General features: G+C 41.4%; 1 protein-coding gene across 1 annotated transcript in view; it reads left to right on the top strand.

Annotated features, from left to right (window-relative positions):
• GLP1R (glucagon like peptide 1 receptor) overlaps positions 1 to 25,070 on the top strand; it is a 58,778-nt gene that overhangs the window by 10,745 nt on the left and 22,963 nt on the right. The window contains exons 3-6 of the mRNA XM_040612174.1: positions 13,813 to 13,922; positions 16,549 to 16,655; positions 20,188 to 20,341; positions 21,902 to 22,061. Coding sequence (XP_040468108.1) covers positions 13,813 to 13,922; positions 16,549 to 16,655; positions 20,188 to 20,341; positions 21,902 to 22,061 — 531 coding nt within the window. The remainder of the gene's footprint in view (positions 1 to 13,812; positions 13,923 to 16,548; positions 16,656 to 20,187; positions 20,342 to 21,901; positions 22,062 to 25,070) is intronic.

A 25,070-nucleotide genomic window follows, 5' to 3' on the forward strand; every position in this document is an offset into this window, starting at 1 on the left:
TGTAACCTACATTTGAGACCCTTTTTCCAGAACTCCCTATTCCCCCTCTGGTGACAAAACTGCTTTTCCAGATGGGTCTTCAGGTAGGTGTGGGCTCTGTGTGAGGCTTTGGGTGGGAATGGGGCATTACCTCGGAACTGCCAAGTGCCGGAGGTTGCCAGTCTGACTATGAGGGTTTTACGCTCTTTAAAAGCGATTTTCTTAGGGCTATGAGGTATAGGCAAACCTTCTTGTGGTGCAGCAGAGATGATGGAAATCATCTGCACAGTCCCCACCTGGCATTAGTGTCTAGCTTAGTCTTGTCTACTGTTTAAATCATGAACTCGGCAAACCCTCACACTTCCCTCCTGTGTGGTATCTTCCCCTCCCCAAAAGCTGTGATTATAGACTCCTACAATTGTAATAGCATCATGCAGAGCAACGCTGCAGATCCTATTCCCTGTGACACAAGCAGCAGAAACATAAGTGTTGAGATGCATTATGTTTACGATTGAAGAGATTCATCTGTGTTGGTTGTGCCCACTGGGGAGAAGGGCTGAAAAAAGAAAGAGAACCTTGTGTTTGTCAAGGTGTTGCCTCACGTGCTGTCCATGGCATGCCCTATTGTGACCCAGGTGAGAGAGGATTACTAGCAGACTTCTGGCTCTGCAGGGGTTATGGGTTGTTGACCGATGGTGGGGGTGGCCAGTTGCCCTCCCCACAGCAGAGTGCTCCTATGCTGGGCAGGTGGCAGTGTGGTGAGGAGCAGGCGGGTGGTAAGCACTGGTTTGGTGTCAGGGGAGTGATAGAACCAGTTTCATCTATCTGTATCTATAATCTTGCTTAACTGTTGTCCTGTGATCAATGGGGTTCCACCATCTGCAGGCCACTGGGAAAGCTGCTGCAGCCAACTTTTTCTTGAAAGTGATGTAGTGCTGCCTTCCTCCCCCACAATGAAACATGATCATGGAGGGCTTGTGTTCGAGCAGCTGCACCCTAGGACATCTGCTGTGCTGCAGGATTAAATCCACTGTTCTGGTCCTCTTCCCTTTCCCCAGGGTTGCCTGAGTTTGGGCACTGTTCAGACTCATGGGAAGGAAGTTTGGGGACAGAGTGCTATAGTGCCACAAGCAAAATGCAGAAACAGAAAGAAGATGCTCGCTTTTGTTTGCGAGACCTCCCATGGGTAATGATAATGGGATATGAGCTCTCCTATGGGTAGTGCTTGGATGGTGAAATGTTACTGTCACCTGTGTGAGACAGACCATAGGAAACAATCTATGTCCCTTTCTAGAGGGGTCTGTGGAAAGCCCTGCAGCTGAGGAAGCACACGTTTGTGTGAGAGTCTTTCTTCAGAGAGTTTTGAAGTATATATGCATGACTGGAACATTTGGTTCTGGGGACCAGGTTAAACCTTGTCTGGTTTAATCTCTCACTTTTTGTTTAATCATTCCGTTTCATAGCTTGTTCTTCTTAAAACCAAGATAGTTAGCAGATGGCTGTGTGAACATACAGCTAAACTGTTTGTCTTTCAGCATGCAAGCAAATAAATTTCACTTCAAATACTGGACACAGTGAAGATGATTAGACATTTATTGCATTTCTTCCCTTCTTTGCTCTAATTAAACCAAGTTTCCAGAAAGGTCCATAATGCTGGAAAGGAATGTGACCTTTTTTCAATGAAAAAGATGTTGCTTTGCATTTTCTAACTTATAAGCAATTCAAAATTTATACTTCCTTGTACTAAAAGCTGTCTCAAGCTAATTGGCAATCTCAGTTTGGAAAAAAAAAAAACAAAAACCAACAACCCTGACAAAAAAACATCCTAGTCTTTCAAGTTCACCTCTGCCTTTGTCTCCATCTGGTAGCACACCAGAGAACTCCAGAACATATGCTGCTCATCTCAAGGGTACATACAGGAACTGTTGCAAGAAATAATTTTTAAAAATCCTGAACAGATAGATATTAACACTTATCTGTTGTGGGCCACGTGGCAATGCCATTCTCCATTTTATCAGTTTTGTTTAAACAAATATTTTTAAATGAATTGGTTAATCATTAGATGGATGTACATGCAACAGGGCCATAGCTTATGAACTTTCAGCTGGGGTGAGATGTGAATTCCTTTGAGGACAGTGGAAAAGCTAAATGCTGTGATTCCCCTTCTGCTGCAACCAAAACATGGACATTCCTCATCCAATGTGCAATAGGAACAGGAGACTTTGCATGTGGCCAGATATTGAAGTGCATATATGGGTGATGGGAGCAGCTGCATGTTGTTTATATATCAGGTACAGATCTGGTTGCCTGAGGCCCTCTAGGAAGAATTTAGTTTTCTGCTTTGCCAGACATGGCACAAATGCTGGACAGCCTTGCCTGCAGGATATCAACTTGCTGTGACTGCATCTGTGGGAGTTAGAACAGTTGGCAGGATTGCGTGTTTTCCAGCAATTTTTCACTTCTAACTGTATAAGAGTTTTGTTTTGTTAAAGTAATTTCTTGACATGTACTGTCAAGGATATCAAGGCACACCTCTGCAGAGACATAGCTGAGCCTTGTCCTGCAACTGCTTGAGAATTTGCCCCCAGCTGATCTGACTGTGAATAGGATATTTAAGTGAGAAGTAAACACCAGTACACCCAGCTGCATGGAAGTGACTGGACTACCTCTGCGCCTTGCCCATCCTAGTCTAGCAGGTAGCTGGATGTGCTTGAGCTCACCAGTTGCCGTGAACTTCATCTATGCTCTGACTTAAGGTCTTGCATAACTGAAGTATATATTATCTACCTGCTCTTATTTGCTCATATTACCAGTATACTCTGTGAAGTGGAGGGACCTCAAACCTTTCCTCGTGTTACTTGCGCTTAAAAACTTGCAGCTCTTAACTACAGTAGACAAAGGGTAAACTGAACTAAGGGACTGAATAAACATAGTGCTTGTGTGTGCTGTATAATAAAATGCCTTGCTGAAAACAGCTCATTATCTTTCTGGCTTACTTAACTGTTTCTAATTAGTAAATCTATACCACCACCCCCCACCCCCAAGTCCCAAAGATGGGATGAAACAAGAATACCTGATCTTAAAACAGCATAGGTGGAGAGCAACTTGCTCGAAGAGCTCTGTGACCTACAGCCCATTTCTTTCTCCCTTTTTCAGGAATCCCTTGTGCTTCACCTTTAGGTGATGGGAAATGGTCCTCTCACATCCAACCTATTTGTGTTCTCTCACATAACAAATACGCTTCTGCTGAGATAGTGAACTTAAAGGTTATTTTTTTTCTCCCAAGACCCTCAGTTGGATTCGGTGAAGATACAACTCAATCCACTTATATATTTATAGAAGTAAATGCTAAAGGCAAATCACACTCTTTGCCTCTTGAAGTTATTAGGTCTGTGTTTGCTTTTTTTTTTTTAAATAATTTCATTTGACAGAAAAGTCTTGTGAAAAGTACAGACTGACTTAAAAGATGTCTGCATGTAGTCTGATTATAGAACATCTTCCTTTCCGTGTCATTTCACAAATGCAGCTTTAACTTGAAAATGTGCTAAGCTATACAACGATTACACTTGTTAATCATGCGCACGGTTTTATTTACTTTACAGCATTATCCTTTTCTGCTTGTGTGTTTTGCTGGTAACTTTCCCCTCCAGAGTTTTCTGTAATAAACTAGATTTTCCCTGAGAGACCCAGGTCCCTGCTATGAATTTTGAAAGTATGTCTAATCCTTGCCTGTCAGACATCCTCCAAATGTTAACTATTAGGATTCCCATACATCACTTTAAATGTTCTTTAAAAAAGAACAAAGTTTTTTTTCTGGGCAACATGTATACAAGAGAACCTGGGTCTGTGACTAGTTCCGTGGCAATAACAATGATACAGGTGGTTGGTGCCCAGCCATGCTCATCTGATTTTTCTGGAACTAATTTACTTTTTGACAATTGGAATGAGTAGAAATGAATTAGGCAAGAAAAGGATCAAGTGCCCATCAGTATAGTTCTTCTGAAAGCAAAAAACCTGGTTTCCATAGCAAAACCTGCCTAATAATTGTCTTGGAGCTTAATGAAGCAGGGGGTCAGCAATTTCCTTTAAACAGAATGAAAATATGGGTAAAAATGTGGAAAACACTGTGTTTGTGTGGCTGATGAGTGACAGTGGGTCTTTCTAAGTTTTTAAAAATGCGACATAGCATTGGCAACGGATATTCAAGGGAAGGATTGCACCTTGGCAAGAAAAGAAAAGTTTAAATCAAGAAGATTATATGTCCATCCAAATACTTTCAAGCAATGAAAACTGAGTGGAAATAAAAATGGAATGGAAAATCTGTGGAAGATTACCAGTATAATGGTCTAAGAGTTCCTGATTTTTAGATCTGGGGTAGGTCCCAACTTTGGGGTGGAGACTAAGAATCGGAGATTGGCGTAAAGATTGGCTTTGTAATGGGAAGTAATATCAGACATAACTGCAGCTTTAGTGGCCTCTAGTCATTATTGATAGGAAAGAAGGTGGTTTCCGTAACAAAAGCACTTGATGCTTTCTTAATTCGTAAGAACATATATTTACTAGCTTGTAGGTTTGCAGAACTTTACTTGACTAGGATTCAACACTATAGAAGTCTGTTTTAAGGCTGACGTTTTTCTAGCACGTTTTGTCAAAAACCTTGTTCTGCATTTCAGCATGTGGATGAGGAATACTGCTCCTATGGTAGTGGTGATATGCCTCTTGCTGCTCACGGGGCTGCATTCTTTACCTGTGCTCCCTGGACTTTCTGGAGTTTGTACCTACGGTCTCCAGAGGCCATGTGGCAGTGGAGCACTGGTCCTTTCTCCTCAAATTCCATGTGACTGTCAGGCCAGATGTGCTTTAGGCACACGGGAGTTCTTGTGCCCTTGCCAGCCCCAGTGGGCTCCAGGCGGGAGAGCAGAGGTGCTTCAGTGATGTCACCCCACTCACTGCACGGCGGGAGCAGGGGGAGCTGCTGGGGTGCGAGGAGGAGGGCTGGGGGATGCATTAGAGAGAAAGGAGATGTGAGAAGCTGGAGTCGGGTTGCAGTTTTGTTTAATTACAGTGGTTTTGGAGAATGGCAAGTTGGATTGGGAGCTGAGAGAGGAATAGGCAAGTGCGGGGCGAAGGGGAATGGCCAGCAGTGGGTAGGTAGGTCAGCATAGCAGTGAGCGTTGCAGCAACAGGGAGGGCTGGAGGAATAAAAATGAAGAGGAGAACCAAGGAGGGAAATGCAAGCAGGTGAGAAAGAGGAACGGTGTGACTAGCTAAAAGGGGGAGAGGGGCAAAGGAGGCAGAGAGAAGAGGAAAGGGTTGGGAGAGGAAAGCAGAGAAATGTTAATATTAGGGTATATTTGCTACAAAGCTTGAAACTTAGTATCGGTATCCCTTTGTTGCGCAGCAGAGGAATCCATTGGCAAAGCACGAGGATATATTGATGTGGCAACCGGCAGTGTCCTGAGTGGTAGAATCAAGAGCTGTATTTCTTCTTATACTTGAGCTAGCTGGGTTTGGGGTTTTATTACGTGGTACTACTTCTTATTGTGTAGATGCAGCTTATATCTGTGGCACTAGGCCTGCAGAGAGTATAAGAGCAATGTCTGTAGGAAAGTCTTTATCAGTTGGTATAATTTTTCTTTACAGCTTCAGATGCTTTAACTTACGCATACAGAGGTAATAAGCCTTTAACCAATGCCAGAATGCATAGCTTGCTCAATAAAAATCTATGTCTTCATTCTCTGAAATACAGAAGATGTTTTATTGTATTTGTTCAGCTTTGAAGCATCCACTTCCTTGACCTTCTGTAGTTAGTGGCTAATACTTGTCGAATTACAGTCATCTCTAAGTGAAGTTTGGTCTGGGTTCCTTTTTATGGTATGTTTTGCAGTTGCCTGTGCTGAAAGCTTCTAGTTGTTTAGGATTTTTTGTTTATCTTTATAACTGTCCTGTGAGAAAGGATAAATAAGGACTATTGAATCATTGATTCATTTTACTATTGGTTTTGAGGATAACTAAATATCACTAATCTCTCTGTTGCCAAAGATTGGCAGTTCGTTTGCAGCACCTGGCATTGGTTTTAGCTTGTGTCTCCTGGAGCTTCTTGTTTTGCTCAGAAGCTGCATCAAACAACTGGTGTCTATTTGCATGTGTACTTCCCCTCCTAGCTATGCGTATTTAACATGCTTGTTATCTGTTAGCTTTTCTCAAAATTGTTTTTCCTTGCTTTAGCTCAGAAAGTGTTATGCTAATGATTTTCCTAGTTATTTCCTTTACTTTTAGCTTGTTTTTCTTTCACTGTCTGCGTATTTTGTTTATTTGGGTTGTGGGTTTTGCTTATTTTTCTAAGTCCTTGGAGCATGGGCATAGTAAAATAGACCCCTATTCCTCTGCCCTGGGAAGACTTCAATTGTGTCTTTTGCAGCCTTTTAAGAAAACTTTTTATTGCATACTTTTTTTGCTTCATTTTAACACCCTCTAATGAGATGTATTCTATTGATCTAGTAAGAATAGATGTCTTCTAACTGATCCAATAACTTTAAAACACCAAACCTCTTAGCACTGGTTTTACAAGTTTATTATGCATTAAACTTCCAATCACGGTTTTTGTTGCAATAAAATTATTTCAACCCACTTTCATTTTTTCTGAACAAAATTTTTAATGGTGCTTTTTGGTATCTTACCAAACTTTCACAAAACTGTACCATTATCATAAATACTTGTTTTTCATAAACAACCTTCTTCTATTACATTAATTCACATGTCTTTTATAGTTCATAAACACTCTCTATTCAACCTAATGCATGCATTTTCATGAGTTTTTAAATGTTTCAAAAAGTTGTTAGGTTTCACTGTGGTCTAGCATAGTTAATGCAGCTCTTGGTATAAGTTACTCAGCAGGATTGCTTGGAGAGTATAGCTCCTTTTAGGGTAATACTTTCTGTTAAAACACAGTACTGTTTTTCAGGAAGATACTTTAATTTTTATGAGGCATTAACTACAACACAACAATGCATAAGGTTGCAACTTAATTCATGCTTTATGATTTGGCATCATCTACTTTGCTCACAGAACCTTTATCGGCCACCATTATGCAAGTTGTTTTTAATTATGAAGCTGTATTCTATAATTTCTCCACAGGTCTCTTTTTCCTTCGCTATGCAGAATGGATCTGCTTGTGAGATATGTAGCAAGGGGGGCTCTTCTCTGCAGGACTATTACCTCATTAGCTGTAGAAGTTTGTGTTGAGTGGGGCAAGATATTGCAGACCTGGCAAGGATGATCTCTGCACTAGGAGAACTGAATGCCCATGCGGAACAAATTTTGTGGTTACATAATTTACTGGCTTTACTATGTGATTAGAATATGTTTTCCTTTTTTTGGATCATCTGTGTACACGTATGAGATAACAGCACTTAGTCATCATGTGGGAGCTGAATTAGTGGTCTTTGAGTGGACCATACAAATCAGAAAACACTGTATTTGATATAAAATTAATTCAGTATGCTTAAATATGACGGCGTCTCATAATGGTAAGGACGAATAATTTCCCATTAAATTATTTTCCGCTATTCTGTATCCTGAATAAAACAGTGGATTCTGTTGGAAAAAATGTATGACTGTGTACGTAGCAACAGTGTTAATGGGTGGAACTAAAACCCACATAAGGAGCTTTAGCTTAATGGTTTCTAATTCTTGAATATTTAGGGTTTTTTTGTGTTAATTTCATTCCAAGATGAGTATTTTTAAATAACAACTTACATGCAGGCAATATCCCTTGGATAATGCCAAACAGCATCATTTCCATATGCAGTCTCCGGCTGTGCTTTTGGTAGCACAGAAGAGGATTCAGGCGCTGAGCATTTCCAGGGCATGCCGGGTGGGCTTGTGCAGCCTGTGGCACAGCCTGTGCTGGCTTTATTGGGTCTCCCCTTGCTCCATTTGAAGGGATCTGTTAGGTCTGTGTAAGCTCACATCCATCTCTTGGTAGAGTGTGGATGCATGACTTTTTCCCTTGTCGCTCTTCTTTGCAGTAATCATTTTTTCTGTTGGAGCAGGCTGGAGGTATTCTTGGATCTTTCAAGCTAGGAGCTAGTGATGGGGAAAATTCACAGCAGGGGTGTTTGGATCTGTTTCCCCACCTCTCACCCAAAACATAGAATATAACTGAAAGTTACTCTCTTCCCACTGCAAGAACTTAAAGTGGCCACCAACCTTTCTGCCTTCAAGGCAAAATGCAAGATACAGCTGTTTTGCAGTTCTTTATATCATCACTGAAGCAAAGGAGCTGGGATGACTAATACTCTGTGAGGGAGGAGGAATAGTGGGAAAGGATACTAAATAAAGTACTCACAGTTAAACTGCCTGTTGAGGTAATATAGTTCCAGACGATGTGGCAGTGAGCCCAGCATAAATGCACGTTTTGATAGATGTGATCCGGGGACAGCAGTGCAGGCTGGAGCTCCTCCTGCTTCCCGCGGGCTTTGGGATCAGGATGCTCCCTGGTGTTGTATTCCCAGCAGCATGCTTAGGGGTGAGTCCTGGGTTTAGGACATCCTCGCTGTAAGCAGCACCAGGATTGGGACTGAGTGACACTTACGCAGCAGCTTTTACAGCCAAGAGCAGCTCCTTTCAGGAGAGCGGTGCCCAGGTCACACCAAATGATAGCTGCACAGAGCTGCTGACGGGGGCGCGACCTCCTAAACTCTGATAAATTGCTCTCCCTATCAAAGGGCAAGTTGCTCATTTCAGGAACAAACCAGCCTGTTTTTAAGACTGTTGTGAGCCTCTCATACTACAGAGTCCCTGATTTATGGACAAAATTGTTACCTTTTCCAAAACGTTTCCCCTGCTGGAAATAAAGAGTAGGTATTAACAGAGGAGAGGTCTATAATACTTGACACACAGCAGCCAGACAAAACTGCAGGTCTCTCTTGTTCTTTTTCTCATTCTCTCGCTCATCTCTCTGCCTGTGTAGAATTGATTAGATAGGACATGCTGTAATTTGTTTTTACAATGAATAATGTTCCAGTTTGTCCTTAGGGACAGTTGGGTGAGTAATCTCACACTGACCTTGACACCCTGATCTTGTAAAATTCAGAGCAGGTTGGTTGTTTTAAGCAGAGAAATCATTTAATTTGGGGTTTTTTTTTCTAGTAAAAGGGGGGTAGTAAAGAAATATTTGTGATCCTCCTGTACATGTGATAACATATTTTTTTCCATATATAAAAGTACTTTAGTTATAGTATTTGATTTGATTTACAGGCTCATCAGAGAACTAGATAGATATTACTAACTTCTGTGATAACTCTTAGACTCTTCTCTCTGTCTTTTATCAGTTTATAGAGACTGAGCTTTGGGCATCAATCCATGTTTTGATGTGTAATTCTAATGAGGTGCGATTGACACTGTCCAAATAAACCTGTGTCATTAAGCTGCTGTTCCGAAGGTTGTGCAACTTTGTGAGTGAGTGCACTTAGCTTACAGGTTAAATAAAATCAGATTCTATATACACTTGCAGTAGAATTTTGTTTGGTTTTTTTGTTTGCAGGTAGCCAATTTTAGAATGTAATCATCAGTGTGATTTGAAACATTAACTATAGGGTAACAAAAAAACCATTGCAAGACAGGAATAAAAAGTATTGCAGGATAGCAAGGAGGCAGCAGCCACTCGAACATTCAAAAAAGGTCGTTCATCATGCTGGTCTATTAGAACTGAAGCTGATCATTGTATGTTTAGTATTTTCACTGCATTAACGGTAAGAGGACCTGAGTCACTCCGCAGAATTCAGGCATGGACAAATGTGAGTCACCTCTAACTAAACTACCTGCAAGAAGCTGAAATTGCTCAGCAGCTGAGGGGAAGCTGCGCGTGCCTGCCTTCTGTCATGGCACACAGGCAGCCTCTAAGCATGTCATTGTTAGTTTGCCTCTGTACGTATTAATAAGCTGATTTTTTTTCAGCAACAGCTTCATATGAAAGCTGAAGGAAATGAGATTCCTGGCAAGCTTTGGATCAGGGCTACAGCAAGGAAAGGATGTGTATGAATACTATCCCTTTATCCATTTTGGGAGGTTGAAGATCTCTGCTATCCTAAGTCACGACCAGCCATGCAGAGAGGGAGTCATAAAAAATCTGGGTGAAAAAATTGTTTTAAGAACATTTATAGGTAGCTTTAATGCAAACCACATGCTTTCCTCTGAGCAATAAGAGTGGTAAGATACTTGCAGGGCTTGAATCAAAATGCCCCTAATTAATAGCCAGTGGATCTCCTTGAAATTGGTTGGAACAGAATTTAGGTTGTGTACGAAACAAAAAAGATCTGAAGTCTCCACTTCAGGCTTTTATCAGTTATTTTGGAGACGCACCAGTTTCTGGTGTTGAGACTGTTCTCTGTCCCTCTCTTCAGTGAGGCAAGACCAGGGAAAAGCACTCGGTTAAGGTAACATTTGTTCTAAGCTGTCAGTCGTTAACAGCATTTTTCTTGTGTCTGGGCAGGTGGCTGCCTGTGTTGGAGCCTGTTGCTCGGAGGATGAGTGGATGGAGGCTGTTTGCCTTGTGCTTCTAGGAAATGGAGAAACCAGGAATGGCTGCAGGATGATGCAGTTCAGGAGAGGTCTGCTCCAAAGGCGCATCCTGCAGCAGCCATGCGGCACGAAGGCTGGGGCTCACAGAACTGTGGCCCTGGACCTTCTTTTCTGGGGGCCTTCTGTGGCCAACCATGCAGCCCGCAGAGATGTCAGCACCCCTGCGCTGGGTTTGCCTCATAAGTCTGCGAGGTGCTGGTGTTGGATGTGCCCAGCTGCAGGGGGTGAAGGGTCTCACACATGGTGTACATCCATCACGGAGCCCTTCGCAGCCACAGCCCACACAGTAGACCTCTGCTGATGACAAGTGGGTTCTGTGGTGTTCAACACATAACTGAAAATAATCTGTTTCCACAATGGTGAGACAATTTCACGTTCCTGAGAGTAACTGGCTGCCTGCAGTCCATCAGCCCTGCACTCTCTTCATGTCCTGGTTTGAGCAGTCTCTCGACTCTTTCATGAGCATCTCTCTGTGTATCAACCAGAACCTCAATTCTGCCTTAAAGTCTAAGTATTCTTTTTAACTTTTTCTATCTCATCAGCATTTTGGCTAATAAATGATTCCATAGACCAGACATCTCTTGCACTCTTATACACAGTCTCATCTATTTGGATTTTTGGTTTGATTAATTCTTTTACTTCTTAAGGCTCTTCCTGGATGCAGGCAGCCCAGCTGGTCTTTGATTGCCTCTGGGTCCTGCACTGCCACCACTGTTTTGGCAAGCAGTGAGGCTACAACAACCTGATGCAGCTGGCTTGTGGCTACCCAGAGGTCCACCACAGCTGTCAGTCCAGCTTGAGTGTTTGTGACTCCTAGATGTTGCAGGAACTCTCCTTTCCAGTGTAATAGGGTTACATTTGGTTTTCTTCATATCTAAATGAATCGCTTTGTCTTTCTGTCTGATGGCAAATTTCATGTTTCGTTTACTGTAAACTCTTCCATTTTCCAGTATAAGCCAGGCTTCAGCATACAATAGATTTTCCTCCTTGTTATTTCGAAGGAAGTGTTATCAAGAAAAAGAAAATTAAAACGTGTCATGATGATTTGGAGAGAAAATAAATACACTGAGGCTAAGCTTTTATCCCAGTTAGACCTTGACAGTAAGAAATACTGGAGGGGAAAAAAAAATCACAAAGAATTTCAGAGAATGTGAAATAATCTATTTGGGGATTTTGGGGGGGGTTGTTGTTTGGGAGTTTTTTAATCATTTTTTTCTTAGCAAGTTTTTCTTTTTTTTCAGGAATACAGTGGAATTTCTTTCTGTGTGAGATTGTTTCTCATGCTAATTTTGTCTTGTGGTACTTCTTGGTTACAGCTCATGCAGTGGCAGTCAGACTGAATTTCTGAGTCCTGTGACCTTCTGGACTTTAACCCCCTGGATTTCACCTTCATTGGCTTCTAATATATAACGTTTCCTAACTCCTAGAGCTGCGTTTGACATTTTGAATGGTTTGCTTTAATCTGTGGTCCGTTAATCTCGAGGAGAAAGAAAAATGATGCTTTCCTACTTACTGTCTTCCACCAGGTGTGAGATCCTTAGCATTATTCCAACATCCCGACTGAAGGAAGTGTTTGGCACTGGCAGCAGATGGAGTAGGTGACAAAATGTCCATAGCAGTTAGTGGATGTGAATGTATCTGTTGCATATGCTGACCTAATCTCCTATTTTTGTGTAAATATATGTGAACAGATATTCTTAATAGTATGGAAAAACCTCCAGCAAGCATAACACAATTTTTATATCATTTTCATATTATCTCTTACTGGTATATTCAGTACACCAATTACAAAAGCACATAGACTCTGCCTACCAAAACCATTATCAGTTACCATTTAGCATACTTATTAGAAATGGCTTATTAGAATATGAATGTCTATATTATTTTTTTTTAAACATCATTCTTCACTTAAGGTACCTGCTACTGGTCTACCACTGACAATTATCAAACAAATTACCAGCTTCCAACTAATATGCAGATAGCTTACTGGGTTGTTATAATTTCAAATAAGTTTTACTATTTTCCCATTGAACAGAAATGCTGCATCCTAATGAGTTCCAGTTTGCAGTAATGAGGGAGTTGACAACAGGATGAGGCTGCAGCAGGCAAGGCTGGCTTTGAGCAAAAGCGGTAATGGAGCAGCATGTTAATACCCATGTAGAACTGAATCCTCCTAACTTGGCTTCTCACATGTCAAAATGTTGCAAGCGTTTATTTCCGAACATTGCTTCAGTAGAGGCTAAGCCTGGTTGAGGGGCTGACCCAGCACTGCCTTTTGACGAGCAGATTCATAACATAGAATAGGTCAGTTTATTGGGTCAGAAATGTGATTAGCAAGAAACTTTGTTTGCAAAGCAGCCGATATTATCACTCCAGCTATGCTCTGATACAGGTGCACCTCCAGGTTGCTTAAGTACAGCTTTAAATGTTGTTAGACTTCCCCAATGCTCCAGACATCAGAGAGAGGGTTTCTTTTGCTACACTGTGGTTGAGTGCTCCTTCCCCTTTGTGCTTTTATTTTGATGCTTCGGTCTGATGTGATTTTATTATGACCCATTTCATCATACCTACTTTTACAAGATCAGGCTGCTAACTGCTTCAGAATGGTGTTTTATTTATTGCTGGTTTTGTTATTCAAACAAAATAGAAGAAATAAAAAGAGTACATGGGTAGTTTAGGCAAAGATTTACTGCTTCATTTTGTAGCACAGATGTTTGCATAAGCATTTACATTTTTACATTTTGGGGAGCTTGTGTTAGCTTACCTAGTTCTGAGGTTTCTCTGTCTCTGGGTCTGCATGATCTCAGAAAAGAAAAAGCACATTTACTCTTTTTGCACCTTCTTTTCCCTGTGAATTTTGTAGCTGAGGCTAAACATTTCCGAGATGCGTGTGTCTTAATATCTGATGTTTCAGTGAGCTGGAATGCATGCCCGTTGTAAAATCCATACAAAGATGGCAGTAACTACTTGAGACTGTTGTTGCTGCTGAGCGGTTAGCAGCTGTCCTGGAGTACGTGCTGTCTGATCCCTGTGCAGCCGCATCCTCCCAAGCCGCTCCCTGGCCCTGAGGATGAGCAGCAGCAGCATCTGCCGCAGGCAGGGAGCGGGCAAAGCACTCCTTCCCCCTCCAGCCAGGAGGGTGATGGGTGAGGGAGGAAGGTTGTGCAGAGCCTCAGAGGACTCTGTGCGCTTTGCCCCAGGAGCAGGCTCTCCTCCTGTTAACCCTGCGGCTCATTTCGCTTCTGGCAGTGCTGCATGGGCACGTGTACCGGTTTTGCACCCTGGAGGGCACATGGCTGCTGAAGGAGAATTCGACCCTGCCCTGGAGGAACCTGTCTGAATGTGAGGCCTCGGACCAGGTAAGAGTTTCCATGTCTTATTGCTGTTGTCTAGGACAAAACAGAAGAGAGGAAACATATAGTCATTGGTGTCCATGCATTTTTGTCCTGTCAAAGGAATCTTTACTCCTGGGTGCCTCGCTTCAGTGAGCCCAACGGTAAGGGACGTCAAGGCTTTCCCCTTCAACAAAGGGAGCATGGAGGGTAGGTGAGAGCAGGCTTAAATGTACGTGAGGCAGCCAAGAAAAGTGAACCAGGTAGCCCCAGCTGCGGTGCGGTGCAGGGGGCTCAGCTGCAGCCCACCTGAACCAGAGGAGTGACCTCATGTTATTCCTTTGCCTTTTCTTCCATCGGTACATCATTACGTAAAGTGACTGTTGGTTCTCTCTGTCTTGTTAGTAGTTATTAAGGTGATTAAGATGAACTGAACTGAAGGATATTTGCTTTTCACCTTTGGGCAGAAACCTGCTTTTTGTTTGTTTGGGGTGGTTTTGTCTTTTTACCTTAATTTGCTGTGGGCGATGGAATTAGGCTTGTCAGTGTTACTTTCTTGCCCTAGTGCTTTATACTCTGCAGGGAGCTGAGACGCCTGGCACCAAATGAAGGGGAGCGTAGGGATTTCCAGGGACTTTTTTTCAGCCATTGGCGTCAGCTAGAGCACTGTGTGCGTTCCCATGACACGTGATACCATTACTGCTGTGAGCCTCCAAGGGCGATGCTTTTCCTCACAGAAACTAAGGGTACTCTCTCTGTCCCTGGGTACTGTGAACTAGTACACACCTAGCCGAAACAGTTCAGTTCCCAGGTGTTGTGGGATCTGTGTCCTCTGCAGTTCCCATTGCTCAATGCCTCATTCTTTAGAAGAAATAAATGGCTGCAGATTAGACGGAGATGGAAAAAGGGATAGTTTCTAATTCTCCAAATATGTTAAGTTTAGCTTTTCCCTTTAATTTGCAGCCTTATTCCTTGTAACTTCCATGTTCTGGGGTATCCCAGAAGAGCATGTTACCTTAAGGCAAAGTGTAAGTCTGCTCATTTGACTTGTTTGCCATTATGGTTTCTTCTAGAGCTGTGTTGGGACATGCCAAGGAGAGATACCTAATGGTAACACTTGGTCATTTGGCACCTCCCTCCAAGTTCCCGTGAACTGATGTGGATTCTGAAGCCCTGAGAGCATGGTGCTGCTCCCTGAAATGGGAACAGCCATGTTTGGGCTTCCAGCTAATGTATACAGAGCTCCCTAATAACCTGCTTTGGCTTAAGTATCTTGAACATGAGAAGAACAAGAGGTTGTTTTGCTAAGTTTGCTGTGTATTATGTTACAACTGTTGCTAAAACAAAATGCAAAGGGTTCGCGGGTGAATCCTTTTAAAATAACATTGTTTACTTTAAGCGTGTGATATGGTTTTGATCTGCGTAGATGTTTTAAGTTGGCAGGGCTTGATAGCTTGCCTGAGCTTTGGTACTGAAGAGATTTTTCTTTTCTCTTCGTAAGGCAGCTCTCATATCATTCCCTTTAAAATATTAACCCAGCAAATCCCTGAGGAACAGCCTGTATGTTCATCTTAAATCCTCCTGGCTGTGCACAGTACATCTGAATAGCTGTACTTATTTCTGAAGTACAATAAATGTATTCCTTTGTACAGCACAGGTCTCAGGAGTCAATTGCAGAATTAGCAGCTTGAAGAAGGGAAGTAATATGCGTGAGTCTATTTAGACAAAGATATATGATATATGCTTAGAAATGAACCAGAACAGAGAATGTGAATGTGCCTCAGAGGGTGAGCAATAAAGCTGCGTTATAATTCAGATCTGTCTGTAGCTTTTGAAATGTTTCTCTTCTCCCTAAAAGTTTTTGGCTAGAACTTTCAAGCAAGGGTTTCAGTGGTCGTGCTTTCAGCAATGAATCTGAAGAGAGCCACAGCCCGGGACTGTCGGGGTTGGGGGGGGATGGTGAGCATCCCTGCTGCTCTGGCCCATGTTGGGTCGCTCCCTCCCAGGCAGTGCTGTGACACCTGGGTGACAAGATGGTGTTGGGCTGTGGTTTGTTACCAGGAGGTTGCATGGTTGAGGCAGAAGAGAGGCTTTTTTGGGGCAGAAAAGAGTTTATTTGTATGAATGCAAGGTGTGCTGTGCCTCAGAGTCAGTGGATGGGACCTGGCTTGTTTTATTTCAAAGTATCGATGTAGCCAAAGGACCCCCCTCGCTGCAGCAGTAAGGACACTTGCTTTAAGTGTACAAGTCTGAAAACATCAGCTTTGCCATTTTTACTACAGGGTTGAGTTGTGCCTGTGCTTCCTGCCATCTGTTTATTACTTGCTTGTATGGTAATTCATGCCTCTCCAACTTTATTATGAAATAGCGTCACATTATCTATTTTCTAGCCTGGCTGCAGAACCCAACTGTTTGAGTGAACACCTGGGAGCAGCTGGGGAACTATGATTAAATTTTTATTTCTTTTGAGCATACGGAAAGTGAAAGACCGATTTGTCTATTTAAACTTGAAAGTAGGAGAATGACTACTGGTTATTGTTAAGAAAAGTTAGAAAGCAGGTGGGAGAAAAGAACTGAAGACCATGAGCTCTGTCTTCCCCTGCACACACACACACCTTTTTTTTTTTTTTTTTTCTTCTTTACGTGCTCTCAGGATGCACCAGAAGAACAGCTCCTGCATTCGTCCATCATATACACCATTGGATATGCTCTTTCCTTCTCTGCCCTTGTAATAGCAACTGCCATTCTGCTTGGATTCAGGTAACTGGTGAAGCTCTGAACAGAGTGGAGAAAAGGTGTTATGCTTTTCTATATGATAGTATTGGACTTTGACAGAAACATTTGATTATTTTTTCCCTTCTTTCATCACCTTAGTATTTCTCTATCTTATGTCACTTGTGTGTTCCTTTCTACAATCATTTGTTCTCAAAATGCAAGTAAAATTCCTAAATTTTTGCAGTGTTACCTGTATGAATGTGTGGAACAGATGCTTTTTATCAGTTGCAATATTTTGTTGTGGTATTTTTTATTTCAATGAAATTTCCACTGGAAGAGATGGAAAAAGAGAGATTCCAGTTTTCCCTCGTGGTGTCACCTTGCAGATGAGGCACTAGCCTGGGGTGTAAGATGACATTTAGGACAGAAGTTTTCATCTTGCCTTGCTTGGAATTGCTTAGAGCATAAAGCTTAATCTGGTCTATTTCCCAACAGCGTGTATTTCAGAGCAGAAATGGGGTTTTGACACAATTTCTCTTCTTGGAGAAATTTCAGAAAATTTCATTTTTCTTTTGCAATATGGAAGAGAACCTGATTTTGAAACTTTAAAGGTGACTGTAAAATACATTACTGTCACCTGGTCAGGTTGGCATATTGGGTTCATCCAGGTATGCACCAAAAAATGGCATGGAGTGCATTGAAATTAAAAGACTACTGGTTGCACATGCCAGTGATACACTGTGTAGGTTTTGGGGAAAAAACCCAAAACAAAACACCAAAACAAAACAAAAAACAAAACAAGAGGAAAAAATAAAAGAACACAAACAAACAGTTTTGCACTCCCAACAGAGAGATCTTGGGTTTGTGTTTTGGTTTTGTTTTGTTTTGTTTCTCTTTTTTCCCCCCTCTGTAAATGCAAGAGGTGTTTTAATTCCAGCCAGCTTTTCCTGCAGTTTTGGGGATCATGAGCACAGGAGATGTGATCCTGCTCTGTTGGGAGAAGGAAGCTCTGCCATGAAATCCTGATCCCTGCTGCTGTATCTAGCTAGGTCCCATCATCCCTATTACATGCCGATGAGGCTGCCTCCTAAAAAGTATAATTCTCCATTTTCTGGTACTGTTATTTGAAATCAGGTCGGGAACTTTCAGTGCTCTGATCCTTAAGAAAGATCCTTTCTTTCCTGGCTAAATAATTATCATTGCTGGTTATCGTTTGCTCTGGTGCCAACATTCTGCAAGTGTGGCACTGCAAGGGGGTCCCTCTCCTTTCCTCCCTCCTAAGTGTTTATACCCCTTCTGTATTTAAAAAGATCAGTTGTGCCTTTTAGCTTCTAATTTCCAAAACTGAAACGACACAAGACTTCTAATGTTGTCCCACACCTTTTAGCATTAGCATCCCTCCTCCTTCCAGTGGAGAAGCATAGGCTAGCAGTCTCAAAGATGATTTACAATGACTACAGAAATGGAGAGGCATGCTCACCGTCTGTGGATGCCACGTGGTAATTGTGAGTTACACATGTTGTACCTGTGCAACTTTGGTACTCATCTGACAAAACCCCAGGTAGCCTTGAAGTCCCCAGATGTCTGCCAGGATAAGTGCTTTCTCCTTGTTTCACCCATCAGTGATGCTTTTTGAATGATCTTAACAGCCCAAAGGTCACAGAGCACAACGATATACTTTTGAAGGAACGAAGGAAGGATGCATGTATTTTTTGGCAGGGAACAAAGATTAAGTTTGTCAAGAAGACCCAAGAGAGGGAATTCTGATGTCCTGACTTGTGGAGAGATGCTTTAGCATCTTTTCCTTTAACTGTGAAGCAGGGACTTGAGAAGTGTACGTGAGTGTGTGTTGCTGATTTTTAAAATGAGGTTTCAGAGCTGTTAAAGGGACTGAGCACCTTGTTAAAGCTATGCCATCAATCCATTTTGTGCTTTCCTGTCTAAATTGTCTATCTGGACACAACCTAGTCCTGGATCTCAGGAAATACATGAGACCTACCCGTATGTGGATTGCAGTTGTTGGATCCTGACTGGATGCTCCACTTGTGGCCTCTGTCCCAGTAGCTGTGCGACTTCAGCAAATCAGGATCAAAATCTAATTCAGTGGCACCAAAATGCTAATGTGTTCCATTTTTGTAATAGGAAAGCCTTTTTAAGTTTTTAAACTACATAATAACCTTTGTATTTGTTTTTAATGATGATACAACAGAGGAAACAATATATCTCTAGTACCCAATTTTGCATCCTCTAAAAAAAATAGAGGGAAAGTTCATAATTTCAGTGATGGAAGCTGAATTAGGCCCATAACTTCATGACTGAAACAATTTGAATAACTTGCATCGCCTGTAGCAGAAATACTCAGTAGCTACTAGCAACCTATTTTCTTCAATTGGCCAATTTACATAATTTTTTCAATCAGATCTAAATGTGTAGCAGTTCTGAAGGGTAGCAAGAAATAAATTTTGAGTTAAAGGAAAATTAATATTAATCTTAGGTAAATTTTGACATAAGCGGTGACTTAATGCAAAAAATTCTATTTGACCGGTGAAGAAAATTCTCCTTCCTTTTCAGTGCAAAACTGGTAACTTTCAGACCAAGTCTATTTTTCTATCCAAATTTATAGAGCAGTAAAAATAGACACGTCAAGCATAAGCTCACTGAAACTCTTGCTAGAACAATTTCTGCTTATCATATATTACCTATATCTTTTTAGCATCAAAAAGGAATCATACCCAGTGTAAATTCCTTTGAAGCAAAGTGTGTACCCTTGCAGTGCTGGAAGAAAAACGTTTGTGGGTAAGGCTGGTAAAATATTGGCAGCGCTCTGCAGTTGGATGCCATTTCCATGACTTCAGTTTCTTTTGCAATCCCTTAACATGCTCTTTTTTGACAAGTAGCAATTGTACTGTCTTTGCAGTTGGCTGCTGAAATTTAAGAGGATTTTTTTCTTTGGATTTTTTTTTTTTGTTTTTGTTTTTTTGGGTTTTTTTGTTTGTTTTGTTTTAAATTCTGAATGCAGAGGTGAAAATTCTGGTCCTTTTAATTCTACAGAAAGTATTTATAATTCGCCCAGGAGGCAATCTGAATACAGGTTTTTCTCTTGTCAAAGCAGTAATTTACAGGTGGATGTTTTTTCATTGTGGGTTTGAGCACAGACAGAAGCTGTACTGCCCACCAATTCCTGGGCCTTGCCAAGGTAAACCTGTGCACTGACACTGGGGTCAGTTCAAGGAGATTAGATTCAACATTACACGAAACTTGACCTTTTTTAGTCCTTTCAGATATGTCTTCTGAAAATTACTATTTTTACACTTTTTTAAACTTTTAAAATATTTTTTCCTTACACACTGATCTCCTTTCTTCCCCCAAGCATTCACACTTAGGGCTGACATTTTGAATGTCTCTTCTTTGATAGCGACTTCTTCCCAGAGGTGTTTTGATATCCCTACAGTCATTCTCAAATTATAGGGTACCTCCTGATTTCCCACAGGGCTCATTGTTCCCTCCCTCGGTCCTATGTGTAATGTTGCAGCTTTTACTTAGGTAGCGGATTGTAACTGGTTCTTCCTTTTCACAGACATCTGCATTGCACGAGGAATTATATTCACTTGAACCTCTTCACCTCTTTTATCCTCCGGGCTATATCTGTCTTCATTAAAGACTCAGTGGTGAAGTGGATGTACAGCACAGCCACACAAGAGCACCAGTGGGAAGGACTTATCTCCTTCCAGGTAGGGGCAGATGCTGTGGTGGTTCTCAGGATATTGGAGTCATCACTGTTGTGTGTCTGTGTGACAGCAGGTGATTTCATTTTGTACAATGGGGGCTGTACAAAATGCTGTTCTTCAGTCCACGGAGTTTCTCTGAAACTTGCAGCACAATGTACAGCTGTGGTTGTGCCACCTGGGGCTTGGTACAGGCAAGCAGTTGATGCTGTGGCATGTTTCTCTGCCTATGGGAAGTTTGCCCTTACTAGACAAAGGAAACATTAAAAGGTGGATTTTTGATGTATATACAAATGCCCCTGTCTTCTTTCCGTGTGGTAGGTTCATTTCTTTCTAGCAGTGACAGAAGGGCATTCGTTTCCCTAAGCCAGCACCTCTTGTGATAGGACTGCCCATCTTGTATAATGACCAAATTATTTGGTCATTCTTAGAGATTTTTATAATCTGTTGATGATGGAAAAAGGGAAGCACCTGATTAAAATGCAAATTTGAAAGCATTTAGAAAAGCTTTGGAGGAACAGGCTAATTAAATACTTCTGATCGAAGGGAGAGGATATACAACTCTTTTTGTGAATATGATGAAAGCATGCATTTCCCTCTTCAGATTTGGAATACAAAATGTAATTGAATCGTCAAAGAAAGAGATTTTCATTATCTGTATAGCTTTTGTGAGCCTAGAACATGGCTACAGCATTTGCTGCTGCAATGCAGGGTCGGGGTTGTAAAGGGACGTCTTCTGACGCATACTTAGTACCATCCTTTTCTGATACTCCGCCTAAGGCTGAAGAGCTAATATCACACAGTGAATCTCATACAGTGGTTGATTCCTTTTTGTCTCCAATGTATAAATTGGCAGAAAATAACATCGTAATATGTATCTTAAATGGTTGGGAAATGTTCGCGTTGGATTGGTAGTCATTCCCTCCTTCCAAAAAATCTTAGGCTTTATGCTTTCACACATGGTTAATCCAATAGTGGTTTCATCAGATCCAATGGGTATATTAATTAGGTAATCAGGTTTCATATTTATCTAAAGCCCTGCTGACCAGCTCTCTGTAATTTACCAGCCAAGAGATATTTTGCACTAAATGTGAGGCACTGGGCAATATTGCTGTTCTATCAAAAATCTTTTGATTTGGAAAATGGTCAACATTATGGCATACGCTGTTTGTGCCTTAATAGAGAAATTATCAGCTGCAGAATAGAGTATCTGGAGAAGCAAAAAGATGCGCCGACTGTAGCTGATACAGTGCCTTTCACTTGCTCTTCTTTTCATCTTTGTGTTGTGCTTTTCAAATTATAGTCCATTGCTTATTGAGAGAAGATGCAGAACATGTAACTTTAATTATTTTTTTTTTAAAAAGGATGGATGTTGATGAAAGCAGCTATCTGCTGTGTATAGCTCCTATTACTGGCTTCTGGTCCCTTCAGTAGTCAGATGTGATTAACTTAGCAAGTGTTGTTTTGAGGAGCAAGAGTAGGATAGGGAACCCGTCTTTTGGGTTAGTATCCTTTTATTCTCAGCCCCTGTTGCATTCCTTTGAGCTATGCTTTCTTCCGTCACAGGAATCGCTCAGCTGCCGCTTGGTCTTTGTGATGATGCAGTATTGTGTGGCTGCAAACTACTACTGGTTACTGGTGGAAGGCATGTACCTGTACACGCTGCTGGTACTTTCAGTCTTTTCTGAGCAGAGGATTTTTCGGCTGTATCTCTGCATTGGCTGGGGTAAGTTGATCTTTCCATGTGTCTGCCTGCTCCAGCAGATGGTATAATAGGAAAATACTGTGTGTCTATCATAGTGCTGCCCAGCTCAAATCCTACATTTTCCATTCCCTTTTTGTTCCCAATCCCTTACCTGGTTTGAGCTGGAGGGTGCTGGACCAGCACAGCTCCTGGATGCTCGCAGTGTAGGGGCTGTGGGTTCATAAGGCAGGGGCTGTGCAGAAACTCCCCAAACCAGTGACAGGCCATGGTCCTTTTCCTGCAAGACATCAGCTTCCCAATACAGAACTCATGTGGGTGATTCCAGGTGAGCGTGGACTTTCCTGGACTGCCCTGCTTCACCTCCTGAAAGTTCCCCATTGCATTCAAAGATGTGTTAGCTACTTGTGGTGCAAAATAACAATGATACCTTGTATTTGGGTGTAGCAGCAGAGATGTGGTGACAGTATGAGCCAGGGGGTTGCCAAGGGGCTGGTGAAGAAGGGGCTGCTAGCACAGAGTTGTCAGGTTGGTTGTTTGGGCAGAGCAGCTCAAGTAGTGACTGTCGGACAAAAGAGTGGTCAGGGTGCGTGTGCCATGGGCATGTGTATGCTTGAGATCGAGTGTGGTGCCTTGAAATCAGTTGTTTGAGCCAGAGTTGCCTTCGTAAAAATGCTAAAGCTTTGATTCTTTCACTGTCCAGTTAGCCTGGAAATATATTACTGTTCAAGATTAATTCTATTTTTTGAATGATCTCTTTTGTGCTTTTATTGCATTCTCTCCCTTCCTCCTCTTCCCCCTTCCCTTTTGGTGGAAATCAGGTGATTTTTGGAAAGCTGAAAGTAAATCCAAGTAGATACAGCAGCGCTTTCATAAATACCAGTTTGAACATTTAAATTGCTTTGACTGTCCTTCTCTCTCCATGGATTTGCCAGCTGTGAATATTCAGTTCACTGGTAAAATGCACATAAATGGCTTACTGTGAATTATCCAATTCTACTGAAAGTGATGTATGAGGAGCAAAGGCTTTCCAGTATATTGATGGGAATAAATAAGTGCAAGTAATAGCAGTTTCTTGCTGGAGAGTTTTAGTTAAAAAGCTCTATAACTTCCGTTATTGTTTTATATAGGACATGCAGCAAAAGCAACAACATCTGGTATAACATTTCAACTATATATGTTTTAATCATGTTTTATAAATAGCCATACCCTCAATTTAAAAGGGGGGGGGGGGGGGGGGGTCGCTATCCTGAAGTGCTGACTGAAAGGAACTGGAAAAGCAATTAGAGTGAAAGTATATCTAGCCAAATACTGAGGGTATTGTGGTGTTTTATAAATAAAGGATAGTAGCTGGTTTTGATCTGAATCACTTCTAGTTAGTCTCTTGCAAAAGCAGAAGGCAGAAACAGAAGATACTATTTTGGTTTTGTTCTTCCTTTACAATGGCAGTTTTGCTACTGTATATTGAATTTCTGGATGAGTTTGTGGAAATGAGTGGCAATGCCAGAACTTGGCACTGGTTAGAAAAGCTCTGCCCCTGCCATTCAGTCCTCATCTGTACAGTTTCTTGCTATTCCAGACATGGCTGCATGTGCAAACCTTGCCAATGATTCTCCATCTTCAAACGCAGACACGTCTGCTATTTCAGTGCTCCCAGATTAGTTATACGAGATCAGTTTCATCTCTAACAAGTGGAAAGTTACGAAGATACTTTTTTTTCCAGTCCTCCTTGTTTCTTCACTGGCAATTCCATGTTTTGGGTGTTCAGGTCCCTCACCAGGTGCCTTTCTGCTGTACGCAAGGAGATTTAATTTTTTTTGAGCTGCATGATGGCCTCAGCATAATGCCAAGGCTTCAGAGAGACAGGCGGTTCCTGTTTGAGCTGAGAGGGTCCTGTTCTTTGAAATCTTTTATCAACTGTAAAAATAAAGCTGGATCAAAAAATAAATATCTTGTTGATTTTCAGAGCTGATTTACTACCCTAACCCTTTGTTCTGTTAATGAATTGTCGTCGGAATTAGATGATCTTTAAGGTCCCTCCCAACCCAAACCATTCTGTGATTCTTACAGGACAATTTTTAACTTGTTCATTACTCATCATTTGATAAAAATATTTATGTTTTAGATTTTTCGATATGTGTTGTTCACTAACTTAGCAGGTGTTAGTCATTTCATGTTGTTATTTCTTCTAATTAACTGAAATTTGTGATCACTCACAGACCATATGGTATTGCTTTTGCTGTCTGAGTAGCTTCTGCAGTCCCCCATGTGATCACATATGTTTGCACTTGTACTTCTCTCAGATGTACATACGAATAAAGCTGTGTATTCGCCTCAAATGTTTTTGTCCACCTGAGTGTTTGCATATACTCTTGGTTGTTATGTTTGCCCTGTTGTAACTCTTTCGAGGAACAAAAGGTCTCAGAACAACTACCTAGAGCAAATTTAATTCCTCAGGTAATCCCAAGCAAAACTGTAATGTAATGGCCAGCTTTCAAATAGGTAGGACTGTTCCAATAGCTATTTCTCTCCAAGCTTTTAAACTGCTGCATTTTCTTATAACAGGGGGGAAAGTCCATGTAATTGTGTAAATACAAAAAAAGTACTTCTCCTATTTTATGTCTATCGTAATTGTTTCTTTTCAAGTCAAAACATGGAAAGGGTAAACCTGCTTTTCCAATAGAAATATGTAAAAGATACCATAGTCAGTCTGTGTTTTCCTAGGAACAGTTAGCATACAGTGAGGAGTGTAAAGAAAAATGAGTAAATATTCCCCAAATATGTTTTTGCTATATGATAATTTCAGGTCAGTTCTTGATGTTACTAGACAGTAGTTGATTTAGTATCAGTTCAAATGAGTAATTATTCTTTGCTGTTTAAGTGTTGTATAAGGGAAAAAATCTGTTCATCTTGTGTTACTGTACTTCGCAAAAACTGGAAAAGTTATAAAATCCTGATAGACCTAAGGAAGCTAATGTAGTTTCACAAATTGGGAGTAATTTTGGGAGTCACTGGGAGTTGTATACAACATCA

This window comes from Falco naumanni, chromosome 12 (assembly GCF_017639655.2).
Source record: "Falco naumanni isolate bFalNau1 chromosome 12, bFalNau1.pat, whole genome shotgun sequence".
Taxonomy (NCBI): Eukaryota; Metazoa; Chordata; class Aves; order Falconiformes; family Falconidae; genus Falco; species Falco naumanni.